The 17,902-nt window shown below is 46.0% G+C and overlaps 1 protein-coding gene across 5 annotated transcripts in view; it reads right to left on the bottom strand.

The window, feature by feature from the left end:
• ZNF385A (zinc finger protein 385A) overlaps positions 1–17,902 on the bottom strand; it is a 169,459-nt gene that overhangs the window by 65,301 nt on the left and 86,256 nt on the right. Inside the window, exon 1 of one of the 5 annotated variants that reach the window (XM_083169538.1) lies at positions 8,643–8,749. The exons of 2 other annotated variants lie outside the window; for them this stretch is intronic. Coding sequence is in view for 1 of the 3 variants with exons in the window: in XM_083169536.1 (XP_083025662.1) it covers positions 8,566–8,583 (18 nt within the window). In the remaining 2 variants the exon portion in view is untranslated. Of the gene's footprint in view, positions 1–8,040; positions 8,515–8,565; positions 8,599–8,642; positions 8,750–17,902 lie in introns of those variants that run through there. 2 more of the 5 variants (XM_083169536.1, XM_083169537.1) reach the window with 2 other exon arrangements.

The following is a 17,902-nucleotide window of genomic DNA, read 5'->3' as shown; positions in this document are numbered from 1 at the left end:
GTTTTATATTGACCAGTGAGTGGATAGAGTTTGTGCAATTAACCTCTTCCTATTTGGGACGTATCATGATATCTGCTACCGTTTATCTATTCCTACTCAGCCCTAGAACCAAATACAGACGACATGGGCCTGGAACCCAAGCATCTGCTCAACACGTAGTAGGGATGGCCATATGTAGGTCACCATTGATGGAACCATGACACCATCAACACAAGATAGAGATATATATATATAATATATATATATGTAGTTTAGGATGTCAGCACTCGCAATCCTCCATTTACATCAGCAGGGGTGCAAATCTTTAGGCAAAATAGTCCCAGGGGTATAGCCAATATACTGTACTTTTATGTAAAGAGCACTCACCAGTCTTCTGAATTAAGCCAATCAGTGAAAATTTAATAATACATCACCATGTCAAATGAATCGCATGTCGACGTTTCGGGCTGATGTCAGCCCTTTGTCAAGACCACACACAGTGAAGGAAACACCACCGTAGCAGGCATATAACATTCACACACTGAACACCTTAAGTACCCTGAACACCGGAAGTAGCCCAACGCAGACATAAAGTGTGCACAGTCTTATTAAACTGTAGACAGGTGCCTTCCTTAAATTTGTAGAAGGTAGATCTCAGGGGGTCCCGGCAGGGGCTGATCCCAAGAAACAGGCGGCACTCAAAGGGCTAAGGAAAGTATCCAAATTTTATGAAGACAAAATGTGCAGCATGTCAGCATACAGTCATGTCGACGTTTCAAAGCCGGTGCGGCTTTTTCCTCAGGACGTGAAGTACGTAAGGTGCATAAGGTGCTGTGAACAGCACCTTATGCACCTTACGTACTTCACGTCCTGAAGTACGTAAGGTATATATATATATATATATATATATATATATATATGTAAGTATATATATATGTAAGTATATATATATATATATATGTAAGTATATATATATATATATATATATATGTAAGTATATATATATATATATATATATATATATCCTGCAATATGCCGGCACTCTGTCCTTGTAATCCAACTTGATTGGGTGCACCTTAAAAATTCAATAACTCCTTCCCAAGAACGGCACTCCAACACAGGATAAATATGAAAAAGGTTTTTAGTATGGTAACGTGGACATCACACATGGTGATGTCCACGTTACCATACTAAAAACCTTTTTCATATTTATCCTGTGTTGGAGTGCCGTTCTTGGGAAGGAGTTATATATATATATATATATATATATATATAAAAATCGATGTGTGTATGTGTGTATGTTACCTATGGACTCCAAAACTGCGTGACCGATTTTGATGAAATTTTCAGGCAATCTTCAGATTAGCCCGGCGGGGATCTTGTGAAATTTGGTAGCAATAGGTTCAACAGAAATTTTGTTTTTTTTTGGCAATTTTCACAAAAGTTGTGCAACGGAACCAGATTGACCATCAAAAAAGAATCACCAAATGTAATCGAGGCAACAATCTTGGGCGTAGCAAGGCACTGTAGCTATAGATATCTGCTAAAACTTTGTCACATGACCGCCCCCATCCATCCACCAGAAGTCATCTGGCTATAGATAATTAGTGCTTCCCATGCAAAGCCGGGGCGGGTAACTAGTCATATATATATGTACGCCAGGTATGGAAAAAGTAGTCCCATAGATTGGCCTCACTGATTATTTTCATAATATGAACAAAATATAAATAAAATAAACATAATAAATATTTTCTTGGCTGTCTTTTCTGACACTGATATAAACTTATCCATACACATCTTCATCTGGTCCATATTTATTTATTTATTTATTTTTTGGTTTATTTATGTTTAATCTTAGATGCCCTGGTGATATTTTCTTATTAAATTCTGTGAACAAGTGATTTTGTTTAATTACTGATATAAATGGCTTTACGAACAAGACGATATTTATTACCACAGATTAATGAATAACAGTTCTGCTTTCATCGGGCTGCTCCCATCCTATGGAATGCCCTTTCACACACAATAAGACTCTCTACTAGCCTCCAAACTTTCAAGTGTTCCCTGAGTACTCACCTCTTCAGGCAAGCCTATCATATTTAAGTTCCACACACATAACCCTCTGAGGCACTTATGTATTATATAGCTTTTCTTTTGGACTTGTAACTTGGTGGGACTGCTATGCTATTACTGGTGCCTGTCCTTGTGTTTCCCTCCTATATCCCTATAGATTGTAAGCTTACAGCAGGGCCCTCTTACCTCCAAGTCTGTTGTTACCCAGCTTGTCTACAATTGTAAAGCGCAACGGAATCTGCTTCGCTATATAAGAAACTGTACATAAACAAATAAATAATTCCATATTACAAGCTAGCTCGGAGCGTTTTCATGTACGTAAACAGCAAATAAAGTAGCCAAAGTTCCAAAAAGCACCAGTAGAGCCGTGATAATGTAGTGTTCATTCTAGCACCCGCTATCTTTGAAAACCCATGCAGTTCCTCTTCCCTGCCTGGGGTGTCGATGTCTGCTGTAGTGCTTCTAGCACAGTGTGGTCTGTATATCAGCAGTGATATGCAAACCAGACCTGTGTTAGAAACACCACAGCTGACAGCGACACCTTTGTATTACAGACATGAGAGGGGAATCTAATTGACAGTATTTTCCCTAATATTGATCAATATCTGTAGTTAAGGGAACATTTGTATGCGGTTTGCTCTTACCTGTTCGTTCAGTTCTGAAATTGGACCCATCTCCGATGTTTTTGGTCTACGCATGCGCAATGTCGCAGGCCGCGGCTGCAAGCTCCTTTGGCTAAGATTCTCTTTGCCAAGGCACTCACAGCCTGAGTGGCAGGCAGGGGGCGTTTGCTGGGTCCACCAATCGTTTCATGGGCGTGCCCACAAAAAAGGTGGGCATGCCCATAGAAATGCTGGGCGAACCCCAGCAAATGCAGGCATGCCCCTACCTGCTCAGGGCGGATGACATCACATGACGTCAGCGCTTGCCCCCAATTCGTGGAAGACCGGCCATTTAAAAAGTAAGCCCTGTCTTTTATCTGCGAACAGAGGAAAAATCATTCGATGGTGAGCAACCATGAGATCTGAATCTCATGGTTGCTCACCATGCAAGCAGATCCGAATCAGGCCCCATCTTTCTATGATTTTCAACTATCGCATTAATTGGGGTCCACATGCTCAGGTGTCGACATTGACACCAGAAAAAAGTTAAAAACTTATGTCGACCTTGCCATGTGCATGTCGACTGGGATTGACCTAGAACACCAAACTGCGAGAACTTGTTATCCATTGAGATTAAGGGCCAGATGTACTAAGCTTGAAAAGTGATAAAATGGAGAGTGATAAACACCCAGCCAATCAGTTACTATCTGCCATGTCACAGGCTGTGTTTGAAAAATAACAGATAGGAGCTGATTGGTTGGTTGCTTATCACTCTCCATTTTATCACTTTTCAGGGCTTAGTACATCTCACCGTAATAATATATATTAAAAAAATCCAGCGAATGCACAGAGAAAGTGCCAGATGCCACTGTGAGAAAATAATGATCTATCTGGTGCACATTTAATGTACATTTTGCCCACTTCACAGTCCCTACCATATAGCCCCGGGGAATCCTGTCACAATTACCTGCTACTAAGATTTGTAAAAAGGAAGCGCTGCAGAGAAGGGATTTTTGAAGATTGCAATCTTAGTAAGTATAGATGAGTGCACTGACACAATAGCACAAAACACATCATCAAGAAGCTTTGTGCAGACTAGATTGTGAATAAAAAAGGAATAATTCCTTATATTTCAATATATTTATGTTCTCTGCACTGTAAAATCTGCAGGTACATCTGTGAATATAAATGCTGTATAGAAGGATAGTTTTACTCCTATTGTACAGTGCCACAAATTGAACTAGGAATAATACAAGTCTAATTTTTCATCTCACAGCCAGACTTCCCAGAGTGATCACTCAATTGGCCAGATAATAATGTGGGGTACACACCAGGACGACCCGCTCACGATGCACATCGTGAGCGGGTCGTCAGTGGCTCGTCCGACCCGCTCACGGTGACGCGGGGGGGCACGACCCGCTCACGATGTGCACCGTGAGCGGGTCCGATCCGATGGCGACCCGCAGCAGGTAGGATCTCAATAACGACCGACCCGCAGGACCGCGCATCGGATCGGTATCGGTCCACACCAGGACAGAAAAGGGCCCAATCGGCACACAATCTACATCCAATTGGTCGGAATTGGATCTAGATTGAGGGGATCAGGCCCTAGTCGTCCTGGTGTGTACCCAGCATAACAGATAAACAGCCAGCCAATCAGCTCCTGCCTGCCATGTCACATACTATGTTTGAAAAATGTCAGGCAGGAGCCGATTGGCTGGTTGTTTATCACTCTCCATTTTATCACTTTTGAAGCTTAGTACATCTGGCCCAATGTCAGAAAGTCTACTAGGCAGGGTCTCATACCTCCCAACTTTTCATGTTAAGAAATAGGGACACTCGCGCGGCGAAGCCGCGCGAGCGCCCGAAAAGGGGGCGTGGCGTATGCAAATGAGGGCGCGGCTTATGCTAATTAGCCGCGACCTCATTTTCATACGAGAATAGACGCTGTGCGCATGCGCACAGCGTCTATTCTACTACATTGGGGGGTCTCCCAACTGTCACCCCCCCGCAGCGGGACAATGCCTGCCGCGGGTGGGACGTCGGGACAGGACCCGAAAATCGGGACTGTCCCGACGGAATCGTGACAGTTGGGAGGTATGGGGTCTCATAAATACAGGGGGCAAGTTGCCATGTCCATTATCTGAGTTCGGCAGAATGATTCCACCTCACCCTCTGCACAATATAAAGATCATCCCTTTGCTTCCTATAAGTGGAGGAAGAAATTTTTCCATGTTTAAACAGTGTATTTCTGAGCCATTTCACACTTCCAGCAAATTCTAGTTGGCACTACCACCTGCCATTCCTGTTCTGCATTCATCAAACACACTGTTATGTCACGGCAATATAATTATATGTAACTCCGCTATTCAGGATCACAGTGCTGGCACCTCGCACCAGCCTCACCGTGCTGTTCGGCTCTTTTATCTCATAATAAAGCCCAGATCAGTTTAGCTTTTCCTTTAGTCATTGAATAAAAAATGTAATTATATATATATATATATATATATATATATATATATATATATATATATAATATATATATATATATATATATAAATAAATAAAATCAGTAACATACAGTATACAGCCGGCCATACGTCAGGACGACCAGCATCCGATCTGAGACATCTAACGATTTCCCCAGGAGCTTCCCAGAAGGGTATACGGTCACTAGGATGACTCTATGATGTCGACATACATTAGGTCAACACCTGAAATAGGTGGACATGGCTAAGGTCGACAGGGTTGGAAGGACGACACAAGCATTAGGTCGACAATGGGAAGGTCAACAAGCCAAAAGGTCGACATGCATTTTTCACTGTTTTTTTTTAGCTGACAGGCGGTATGTCATACCCCACCATCCACTTTGGTTTGGTGGGAGAATATATTAGTGCATGCATGAATCATGGTGAGTACAGCGAGCCATGTGAGGGGACGTGGTACGCTTAGACGGTGTCCATGCCAACTATGTCGACAGTCGGGACAAAAAAATATGAAAACTCATGTCAACCTTTTGAATGTTGACCTTCCCATTGTCGACACCTATTTCAGGTGATGTATGGCCAGCTTAAGTGTTGCAAACACTGAGGACTCCTATTTAATGACACCATTATCTCTCAAGCCTCCTGCATTACAGTATGTGCCCCTCCCTCTTCGCCCCTCATTTCTTCCTGCATTACTGGATGCTCAGCAAAGGCTTCACCAATGCACCGACACTCCCATTTTTCACCTTTGTCTATTTGTATAAGTATATTAATAAAGGGTTTCTTTGCTGGTCGGGTTATCCTGAAAGGTTTTCCTGGCAATGAATGAGTAATGAGGCATACCGCTGCATCATAATATATTTATAACCCTCTATTAACCACTTATAAGCCTCTGCTACCAAAACACAATTTCTCTCACTTTTTAGAGCGTGGGAGTCAACTAACATAGGTGCAACCACAGGGGACAGTCACTCAAGAGGCATCACTAAAGCTGCGTACACACGGGGCAATATGATCGCTGGCAATATATTGCTAACAATATATTGCTCAGCAATCATATTGCTCAGTGTCCTGGTCGCAGATGAAAATGTCACACTGCCGGGAGAAGAGGCAGTGGAAGTCCCTGGTCGGAGGAGCATGCTCCTCCGACCAGCGACCATTAGGGGGGCTGAAAACGGGAGCGTGCTCCCAGCGATAATCGCCGGAACACACTCCAATCACCGGCAATATGGTCGTTCAGCGACCATATTTCCAGCGATATTTGCTATAATCGCCCCCGTGTGTGCACAGCCTAAGTGCAGGAATACAGTATGGTGCAGACAGGTAAAACCAGAACTACTTACAGTATGGTGCAGACAGGTAAAACCAGAACTACTTACAGTATGGTGCAGACAGGTAAAACCAGAACTACTTACAGTATGGTGCAGACAGGTAAAACCAGAACTACTTACAGTATGGTGCAGATAGGTAAAACCAGAACTACTTACAGTATGGTGCAGACAGGTAAAACCAGAACTACTTACAGTATGTTAAACAATATGAAATGGTCTAACTGCTCTCCCTCACCTACTGCCCTCTGCAAGTCACTCCTCAGCCACCCTTATTAATCAGGCTACCGTCACCATGTACTATTTCTAATGACCTCTTTTATATATAGAGGGGCTGCGGCGGCACTCAAAGGACTTTACTATGAAAAAAAGCATGGAGGCTTTGTCAGATTGAGGATCGGTTCAATCTGACGAAGGTCATTAAAGACCGAAACGTTATTGCCTTATTGCCTCCATGCTTTTTTTTTCGTAATAACAGTGCCACCGCCATGGTTAGCTCTAAATTGATGTGGGCTAAGGGACCTTGATCCTCCCCCTGGCCGTGGAATGTCCTTTAGCCCACTACAATTTAGCAACTACCCCACCGCCAGCCCCTCGATATTTTTGACACTCCGGAGGGCACCTATGCAATAGAACCAGTGGAGTGCCGGCCGTGAGTGGAATATATATATATATATTAAAGTTGCACCTCTTCACGCTATTACTCTTTGAGTGGAGTCTCTGAGTGCCGCCCGCTACCGACGAGTACCTAATGGATGTAATTCCTGGGGAGGGCACCAGTGCAAGTAACCCCCAGGGGGGACCGGAGTGATAAACATACACATACACACACACACACACACAGTTAAAGCCTTGCTTATCATTGCTGCACCAAATGCCGCATATAGCTTCTGTGGATCATCGAAACATAGCACGGCATAGAAATTCCACACTGTGGGTGTGAAAATGGTATGCCAACAGGCAGGAGCGGCCATGGCACAGCAGCTATATCATGCACCTTTCACAGATACCCATAAACAGCGCCACCTAGCTAGTCCACAAATGTGAAAAAGGCATGATTATTATATTAACAAGTAGTAAGCATTGAACTCCAGAAAGCACAGCTGTAGATAATGTTACAGTGTGTACAAAAGAGGCCACCATATACCGAGGTATAGTACAAATGATTCTCACAATAACTAGAGCAATGTGATGTTACAGCTGGTGTCAGGGGCTGAGGACATCTGAACACACACACACACAGACAGTACATGCTGCTACAAAGTGGACTTTCAGGCAGGAATACAATGTACTGTGGAAACCACAAGCTGAATAAAGTTGTCTGTAACTACAGAAAGAGAAATGAGTTGAGACAGCAGGATTGTTCCCTCTGATTATAAGGAAGGCTTCAGAGGATAGACAGAGAACATGGAAGGGAGAGAGGGGGCAGAGAGACACAGAAAAGGCAGCAGAAGGTGAAAAGAGAGAGAGGCGGAAACAGATGGAAGGAAGGAGAGATAGAGAAGAGAGATACAAGTATGACTGCAGGAGGGGGGGGGGGGGTGACAGTTTAGGGGTGCAATGTATCCTTACCCTTCATACATGGATGTCTGCATCCCACAGCAGCCTGGCCCTGTGCAAGCAGAGAGCAGCCTGTTCTGTCACAGGAGAGCATCCCAAGTGCAGCCGATCCCATCACCCCTTCACTGCCAGAGAGGGGGCTGCACTCTGTGCCCCTACCAGGCACAGCACTGCCTACATGCCATGCCAGTATCCAGCTTCCTTAACCCCTTCCCTGCTAATGTGAACTGATAACTAGAACACATGTAGACTGACTCCCTCCATCTCATAACCCGCGCTGATATTAATTAACCCCTTCATTATTACCACAATCCATCTGTGATGCAAACTTTGCCTCTGCCACAGTTATGACTACAAATGACCATGCACTGCAAATACCTCTCATCACCCACTAGATTGGGTGACCAGCAGCCGGCACACAGGAGGACACACCTGTACTGTACCAGCAATGCATGTCTCACCCCTGCGCCCAAAGTTATAGTGCAAGCCCTCAGTCCCACCAACATGATACATGCACATAGTAACAGTCTGCCTCACCTGCACACAAGCTAGCATGTCAGTGCCCAGCAGTCCCCCTCCCTGCACATTCATTACATTATACAATGTGCATTTACCACAGCAGCTCAGGCGACAGCTATCATCATCACACCACAGACCTCACTCACAGTCACTGCCTGCCCAGCCCAGCCCGGGGGAAGAGTGAGCAAGTTGCCACCTAGAGGCGCTGCTGAGCAGCAGGTAACTGAGCAGGATAGGGTTACTCACAGATATGCAAGGCTTAAGGTGGGGCTATGTCAGATCTCCGGCCAATAAGCGTGCGCATCACTCAAGGGGCGTAGCTACAATGCTAATATTCCTCCAGGCATGCACAATCATAGTTGCCAAGTCAGCTTGAAACAAGCGGATTTGGGCTTGTTTTTTTCGTGAGTTGCTTATTTTTTTTGATGGTTGCTTGTTGCTTGTTTTTGGGCTTATAATTTATTTTAGTAGCTTGTTTTGGGCTTGTTTTATTTTGGGCTTCTCTGTAATTCAGTTATTCAGCACAGAGATAAGGGACAAACACAGGTGAGAACTAGGCTTATAGAAATGGTAATGACTCCCATTATCTATGTTGCGGCTTGTGTGTATGCAGTAGGGCTAATCTGATTTTAGCAATGATGCTTGTAGTAAGATTGTTCTATCTTTTCTTAAGATGTCCACGCATGGTACAATTTATCCCGCTCACATCGCACAGCACAAAAAGTATGTGCTCACTAGATTGCATTGCAGCGCATTCAAAACGCATGCGATCTAGTACAAAACGTACAACGCCTGTCGCACCGTGTATGGTCAGTGTGTACAAAGGACAATGTTCACTTGAGATTTTTCTTTAGAGAAAAAAATGAATGTAAAATATCTCATATTGGGGCAGATGTATGAAGGCGCGCTATGGGGGAGAAGGGGGAATCAGTGCATGTTATGTGCACTGATCCCGCTTCTCCCCCATGTAAGAAGGAGCCGGTGTGCACAGGCCGCTATGTAAGGTAAATGTATGAATGGTCCACAGCGCTGACTGTTCCGCCCCCTGCCGCTATCCGCTTCAACAGCTGCAGGGTGACGAAGCCCTATACCCAAAACAGTGACATCACTGTCCCTGCTGCTGGCTTCGGGCTGCGCTGGGATCTCACGTGAGTAGCGAGATCTCACACATGCCCAGTACAGCCGGCCATGGGGAAGGAGTCAGCGCGCAAGTTTGTGCTTGCCCGCTTCGGCAGACAAGATGTTAATACATCTTGTCGATGTCCCTTCCTGCTCCTCCTCATCAATGAGGCGAAGCAGGAAGTGTTATCGTATTCTTTAAAAGCCAGTTTTGTGCTGTTAAAATATCATTGTAAAGACATTACATGTAGATTGTATAAATAATACGTAAAATATCTACCTATGTAACCTATCTATAGTCAAATGTAAGTTGGGCTTGTTTTTGGGCTTTTTAGGATTAGATTGGGCTTGTTTTGGGCTTGTTTTTTGGTCATCAGTTGCTTGTTTTACGTTTCAGAGTTGGCAACACTGTGCACAATGTGCACTGCAGGCGCAGGAATACACAGACCGGGTTGTGTTATTTTAGATCTGAAATGTCTAGGTCTACAGTCAGAATATGGTCGAACACTAACGGTTGACAGGGTCCAAAGGTTGGCAGGTTCAAAAGGTCAACAGTCAAAAGGTCGACATGGTGAAAAGGTCGACATGCATTTTTCATGGTTTTATGTCTATATCGACATAGGTCAACATCATACTAGACTAGTGTACCGCGCCCCCGCGCATGGCTTGCTACGCTTGCCATGCTTCGGGCTCAGTGCCTCGCTGCGCTTGGCACACTATTATGTTGTCCCTCCATGCCGTCGGGGATGGTATGGTATGAAATACCACCTGTCGGCACATGTCAAACTTTTTCATTTCGACATTTGGACCCTGTTGACCTTTTGACTGTTGACCTTCTGACCGTCGACCTTTTCACTGTCTACCTTTTGACCCTGTCAACCTTTTCACTGTCGACCTTATGATCGTCGACCTAGGCTCAATCTATTATGAGTCCGGATACCCACAGACCATCCGGGATAGGAGTTGTATACATTGCTGCATTGCTCCATAGGGTCTCCAAGTTATACTCTGCAAACTCTACACTATGACAGTATGACAGCTTCTCACGACAGTTTGACCACCCTATGGGCCTTTATTCAGATCTGATCGCAGTACAAATTTGTTTGGAAAATGGGCAAAACCATGTGCACTGCAGGTGGGGCAGATGTAATGTGCAGAGAGAGTTAAATTTGGGTGGAGTGTGTTGAAACTGAAATCTTAATTGCAGTGTAAAAATAATGCAGCCAGTAATTACCCTGCACAGAAACAAAATAACTCACACAAATCTAACTCTCTCTGCGATCAGATCTGAATAAAGGCCTATGCCTGCATAGTCCTACCACACCTGGGATGCAGTTAAAATCCCGGCGGTCGGGATCCCGGCGTTCGGAATCCCGACCACCGAAATCCCGACACATTCTCCCTCCGTGGGTGTCCACGACAACCTCGGAGGGAGAATAAATGAGTGTGCCGAGCGTAGCGAGGCACCGGGCCCGCTGCGTGGAGAGCGCAGCGAGCCCGCAAGGGGGGGCGATCCACGTCCCCCCTTGTCGGCATTTCGGCTGTCGGGATTCCGGCATCGGGATTCTGAACTCCGGGATCCCGACCGCCGGGATTCAGTACTGAATCCCCACACCTTATGAAATGCTATGGCCATATTGTCAAATTTTGTGTTTCCTCAATCATTTTTCTAAATGCTGTCACACAGAATGGAATTAGTGAATTTGAAAAATGTCTTTTAACTGCAGTTGCTTTGCCATTGGTTTTGTAGCTATAAAAATGTGGGTACTTCTGTATTATAGCGGCGCCCCCGATGTTGGTCGTGTGATGTTTTTATCGCATTGCATCGTATGCCATACACCCAATGCGATGCGACACGATTTTACACCACTATTCGATTAAAAATCGTACAAGCACCCTAATTGGTGATTTTAAGCACCCTAATGGGTGCTTACAATGTAAAATGCACCCCCACGCCACCCCCCACTATAAAAGTGAACCCGAAGCGTGGCGAGCGCAGCGAGCCGGCGAGGGACGGCGGTACGCGTCCTACGACCTTTTCATACCCCCACTATCCACGTCGGCGTGGACTATATTATATATAGTGTGGCGAGCGCAGCCACGCTTCGGGCTCGCCACGCTTCGGGCTCCGTGGCTCGCTGCGCTCTCCACACTTTCTTAGATCAACTCCACGCCGATGTGGATAGTGGGGGTATGAAAAGGTCGTAGGACGCGTACCGCCGCCCCTCGCGGGCTCGCATCGCTCGCCACGCTTCGGGTTCACGTTTATAGTGGAGGGTGGCGTGGGGGTGCATTTAACATTGTAAGCACCCATTAGAGTGCATTTAACATTGTAAGCACCCATCAGGGTGCTTATACAATTTTTAATCGCATCCCATCGCATTGTATGGCATTGTATGCCATATACAATGGCATACAATTTTTAAATTGTATGCAATTGTACAACATCGCGCAATATGGCATCGCATCGCATACCATCGTATGCCTTATGGTATACGATGCGATGGGCGCTGCTATAATACCAAAATGTGAAAAAGAAGAGGCAGCTACAATGGGCCAAATTTATTCTGAATTGGATAAAAAAACGTAATGTTCCGGACCGTACAGGATTCCTGCAGCCATCTCAGCCACTGTGGAGATGGTGATGTGCTTCCCTGCTCAGGTAGGAATCTCGACTGCACAGCGTGGGGAGCGCAATAAAGCCCCTTGCGGGCTTGTTGCGCTCACCACGCTGCTGGCACGGTGGCAAGCTGCGCTTGCCACCTATTTTATTCTCCCTCTATGGGGGTCGTGGACCCCCACGAGGGAGCAGTCGGGATTCCGATGTCGGAGGAATGACTGTCGGAATCCAGACTGTTGGTGAGCCGTCCGGCACCCGGTCTATACCACTATGTTTTTTATCCAATCTCTATTTACAATTATATTTAAAAACCCCGAATTTTTATCACTTTTATCTGCTATATTTATAAGGGCAATCACCTTTTGACATTGATTAAGTTTAGATGTCTATGTACGCTGGTGGGCTTAAAGGTGCCCCAGTACACTATAGGCTGTGACTTGATCCTCTGCCCAAGATGATGTTAGGGCCCCCATACACTAGGGCAGGGATAGCCAACTCCAGTCCTCGAGAGCTACCAACAGTGCACGTTTTTCCAGCTCACCTCACAGGTACACAGGTGCACTCATTGCTGACTGACACATTTTAAAAGATCCACAGGTGGAACTTATTACTTCCCTTGTGATTCTGTGAGGAGACATGGAAAACGTTAACTGTTGGTAGCACTCGAGGACTGGAGTTGGCTACCCCAGCACTAGGGCGACTTATCCTAAGGACAAGTCGGCCCGACTTCCCCTGAGCTGCCCCGGCAGCTCCCCGGGCTAGCTTGATAAGATTTGGCACTTGTTGTGCCATTTTTTTTTACATGTGATAAATCGGATGCGATTTGACACATGTAAAAATCCGTGGAGCAGAGGAGGGTCTGGGGGAGCTGCAGGAGAGCTAGCGGTCCGTGGGAGCAGCAGGAGCAGGCTGGGAGTGGGGACCGGTCGGGGGGAGCGGCACGAGATGTAGCGTCAGGGAGCGGGGACCGCAGATGCAGAGCAGAGACCGGGGGCGCAGCGGGAGAATAGAAAGAGATTATATTGAAAAGACTGGGTGGCCGCTGATTGGCTGAGAGCACAGCCAATCAGCGGCCGCCCAGTCTTTTGAATAGGATGGTTTCTATTCTCCCGCTCGCCGTGGGGACCGCAGAGCAGAGTCCATGGTAGCGAGCGGTAGCAGTGGGAGATTAGAAACCATCCTATTCAAAAGACCGGGCGGTCGCTGATTGACTGAGCTCTCAGCCAATCAGAGGCCGCCCAGTCTTTTGAGTAGGATTTCTTTCTAGTCGGTTGCCGATTTCAACTCCAGGCGCATTGAGGCTGTGATCTGGTGACTGCAGATTGTTACTCGCTGCCCCTTACTATAATGTATGTGAGCTGTTTCGAATCGTAAAATCACTTTTTATACTTTACATATATATACACACACAACTTCATGTAGGCATTGAAACGTTGAAATTATTTTCAATGTGGAGTATTTATTTCTATGAGCGTAGCAGTGCCGCATAAGTGCCGTATGCTGTATATACTGTATATTTATTTATATTGTTGCCTAGGCATTCCCTTTGGAGGCCATGCCCCTTGTTCTGAGGCCACACCCACATTTCAGGGAGCATGCCCGCCAAGATACCCCCCACACACACACAAACCTCTTCCCCAGTCATTGTGTGTAAAGAATAGAATAGGTGTCTCGCGTAGCGAGCCATTGTGCCCACAGCGTGGCGAGTGCGAGCCCGCAAGGGGCTTAGTTGCGCTCGCCATGCTGTCTGGGTCCAGCCAGTCGGGTTCCCGACGTCGGGATAATGACTGTCGAGATCCCGACTGTCAGACCCCTATACCACACCCATACTGTAGAGCTGTCAAACAATATCCTTTTACCTCCAATACTGGCGTCCTTTTCATCTGATACCAGCTGTTATTAGATATTATATTTCCTGAGATAACACATTGGATTGGGGATTTACCCTCAATCCCATGTGTTTTTGCATGATTGCAGGTTCATTTCAGTCATTAGTGCGATATCCATCCGATTTTTAGCTGCATTGGGGCTAATAGGATATCTGTATGGCTTTCAGCTGTTCCTGCTGTTTTACCACCATTGATTATTTGTCAGCCACATTAATCTGGGCCTGATTCAATATTGTACGTAAATTAAATGGATTGTGTAACACACTGATAGAGATCTTCACATTCACAGGATGTGCACTGCGTATGTGCAAGTCTCCATCTTGCTTGCAGAGCATTTCTGGGCTGAAGTGGGGGATGTTATTTTAAGATGGCAAGGTGTCGCAGATTTCAGGGTGTCGCAGAGATCCATTGGCTATTCCAAGCAAGCTTAGAATGGGCTGTGACTGCTTCAGACACAACACTCGGATCTGTGATGCTGGATGGAGGCATCTTTTTTTCTCCAGACACCTCCTTCAGCATTATAATTTAGGAGTAGGGCAGCTGCTACTGATTACCATACAACAATGAATCAGGATTCTTTGGAAAATACTTTTTGTTCCATGACTTAAAAAGCATTTAAGCTGATATAAACCATACACCACAAAAGCCAGCGTACATAGATGCACAGTCATACTGTATGTGAGAGGGTGCAACCGTTACCAAAGGCTGGAGTTAGGCGAGCTGCAAGCTTTGCTTGTTGAATTTAAAATGAATGAGTGATCCTTCAGGGTTGATCTTTAGGGAGTAATAAGGTTGCCATCCAATAGGTCAACCGTTATTGGTCAAAAGGCCTTAGGTTGACACATGAAAAAGGTCGAAATACCTTAGGTTGAGATGATCAGAAGGTTGACACAAGCAATAAGTCGACATGGAAAAGGTTGACTTGAAAAAAGGTTGACATGAGTTTTTCCCCCTTTTTTTTTTCCAAAAAGGGTGTTTTTTTTCATACTGTAGTATCCAAGTGGACATAGAGTTCGATTATAATAGTGTGCTGAGTGCAGCCATGAACCGTGCCTGATGCGATCCATACGAGGGGATGTCAACAGACACCAAAACACTGTGAAAAAACCCATCAACTTTTTTCATGTTGATATTTTCCATATTGCTTGTTGAAGCATGACAGGTTCTATTAATTGTTTTACACAGGGTTGCCTACATTTCCGGAATGGCCGGTAGGCTCCCGAAAATCAGCTCCCCATCCTGGCTCCCCAGAAAGGTGGGCAACCCTCACGGATTATGGGGGATCCCCGCTCCACCCCCCCCCACCCCCCCGCCCGATCGCGGCATCCTCCCCTCCTCTGCGGCATTTAAACAAAGCAATCTGCGAGTCTCAGAGGAGGGGGCAGGGCTAAATCACTAATCATGTCATTTTAGCCCCGCCCCCTCCACAGAGATATGCAAATGGGGTTATTTTACATCTTGGGGTGGGGCTTAATGACATCATGGCCAAGCCCCACCCCCGAAGTGCTGCTGAACGTCTTCTCTCAGAGAGGAGATTAGAAAAGTTGGCTTTATTGTTCATTTATATGATTTGTGATACCACCAGTAGGTATTTGTTGTGTTTAACAAATAGTTTTTTAATTTATTCCACTTGTAGATGTATTATTAAGCGCTACCAAGCAATTTGTTTTCTGTAACGTGTTTATAGCTCCTCTTGGTGGCTGCTGATATACATAGAATTAGGCCACCACCCACTCTAGCACCTGGAAAATCCACAATTTTCGACCTATTGCTTATGTTGACTTTTGACCATTACCCTCAAGTTTCCTTGCCCATTGGAGCTTGGGGGTAGAAGCTAGTGCGGATTCTTATCCCCTCTGGTGCATCAGAACTTTTAACCATGTAAGAAGCAGCAATAGCAACTCCGTTCATGACTGAATCAAACCCGAGGTCCACAAATACTGTAGGCAGAATTTAAACGTGGAAGGTAAATTTAGAATATGCCTGGTTTAACTAATTTTGTATTCTGGGGCAAAACAGCCAACAAACATGTCTTTGAAAAACCGTCACTTAATAAACACACCCATTCATTGTTATAGAGTATTCAGCACATTTTATTATATATTTATTTTTTTTTGCTGCAGGGAAAGCCACTTAGTGCATACACACTGAGCGGATATCCCCCTGCCCGGCGCCGACGGAGGGGGGAGGACTGCGTTGCATAGCGGAGTGCTATGCAAAGCTGTCCTGAAAGCTGCTCATCTGCTGGTATAACCAGCAGATGAACGGCTTTCCCAGCGATAATGCGGGAGCGCGCAGCAGCGCTCACCGCTCATCGCCGGGCCATACACACTGGGCGGCTTTGAGCTGAAAGCCGCTCAAACCTGCTGTGATCAAAGTCGCCCAGTGTGTATGGGCCTTTAGTGTTTCCACTTTGTACATAGCTAGAATAGTAAGTCCTTACCTATGTGTCATTATAATATATCTGAGTCACATTGTCATACACCGATGTTAGCATATTGTCATACATGCACCTAGCATTATGAAGACATTTATATATTTGATAACAAAAGGGAATTACCACTAATTTGTAAATTTAACTATTAAAATACAGTTGATATGTAATTTAGGTTCTTGAGTAGTTTCACGGCGCCGGGTTGTACGCTCGCCAAACTATCTAAAATAAAGTAACTTAACTCCATGCCAACGTGGATAGTTCATACCCCCACTATCCACGTTGGCATGGAGTTGATTTTAGATAGCGTGGCGAGTGTAGCGAGCCACCGAGCCCGCAGCGTGGGTGAGCGAAGCGAGCCCCGCAAGAGACTCAGATGCACGGCGCCATGCTGGCGCCGTGAAACTACACATGTACCGTAATTTATATTGCAAATATATTATACTGCTTTTACGTTGCAAAACGCAGGTTCGCACCGGGACTTTAAAACCTGCATTTTGGGATGTTCACATCCCCACAGCTGACGCTGCTCCAAGCTCTGCCTCCTCCATAGTGTGATCGGGAAACGGGTCGCTCGACACATCTAACCCGCTCACACCACCAAGCAACACGGCAACAAACCGTAAGAATTCTCCTTTTTTCCCGGTATGTATTGCCGTGTTGCTACCCGTTTATGGGACACGGTAACAACATTCACATCGCACTAATTACCGGCTTGTACCCGGTAATTAGTTGCAATGTGAAAGGGGTGTGAGGCAGTGGCGGTTCTTACCTATGGGCTGCAGGGCTGCAGCCCCCCCAGGTAAAATCTGCCACTCTGCCTAAAGTAAAGCCAGATGCAGTCTGTGAGACTGCTCTGGCTTCACTGTGACTGGCAGTGACTTCCTATTGGAAGTCCGACCTGCCAGTCACTCAAGGCATCCCATTGGGAGGTGTTCCCTCCCTCCGGGATGCCTCTCTCTGCACAAATGCGCAGCAGCCCCCAAAACGGGTTCTGCGCATGCGCAGTACTGCGGACCATACTGCGCATGCGCCGGAACCCGAGGACCCGATCAAGCCTCCGGGGGCTGCTGCAAAGGTAGCCCACGGAGGCTTGGGTCAGTGCATGCGCAGTATGTATGAAGTTACTGCGCATGCGCTGACCCCATGCAGGGGACTCGGGAGCATGCACGGCCGGGGAGCATGGCGGTGGACGGGAGGAGCCAGCAAGCACGGCTGGACGTGGACGTCATTGGCAGCGGAAGGGGGGCCCGCATTGCGGCAGCCCCCCTCCTCTATCCTGGTAAGAGCCGC

This window comes from Crinia signifera, chromosome 2 (assembly GCF_055691185.1).
Source record: "Crinia signifera chromosome 2, ASM5569118v1, whole genome shotgun sequence".
Taxonomy (NCBI): Eukaryota; Metazoa; Chordata; class Amphibia; order Anura; family Myobatrachidae; genus Crinia; species Crinia signifera.
Note: the sequence above shows the minus strand (reverse complement) of the source record. Positions and strands in the feature narration are given on the sequence as shown.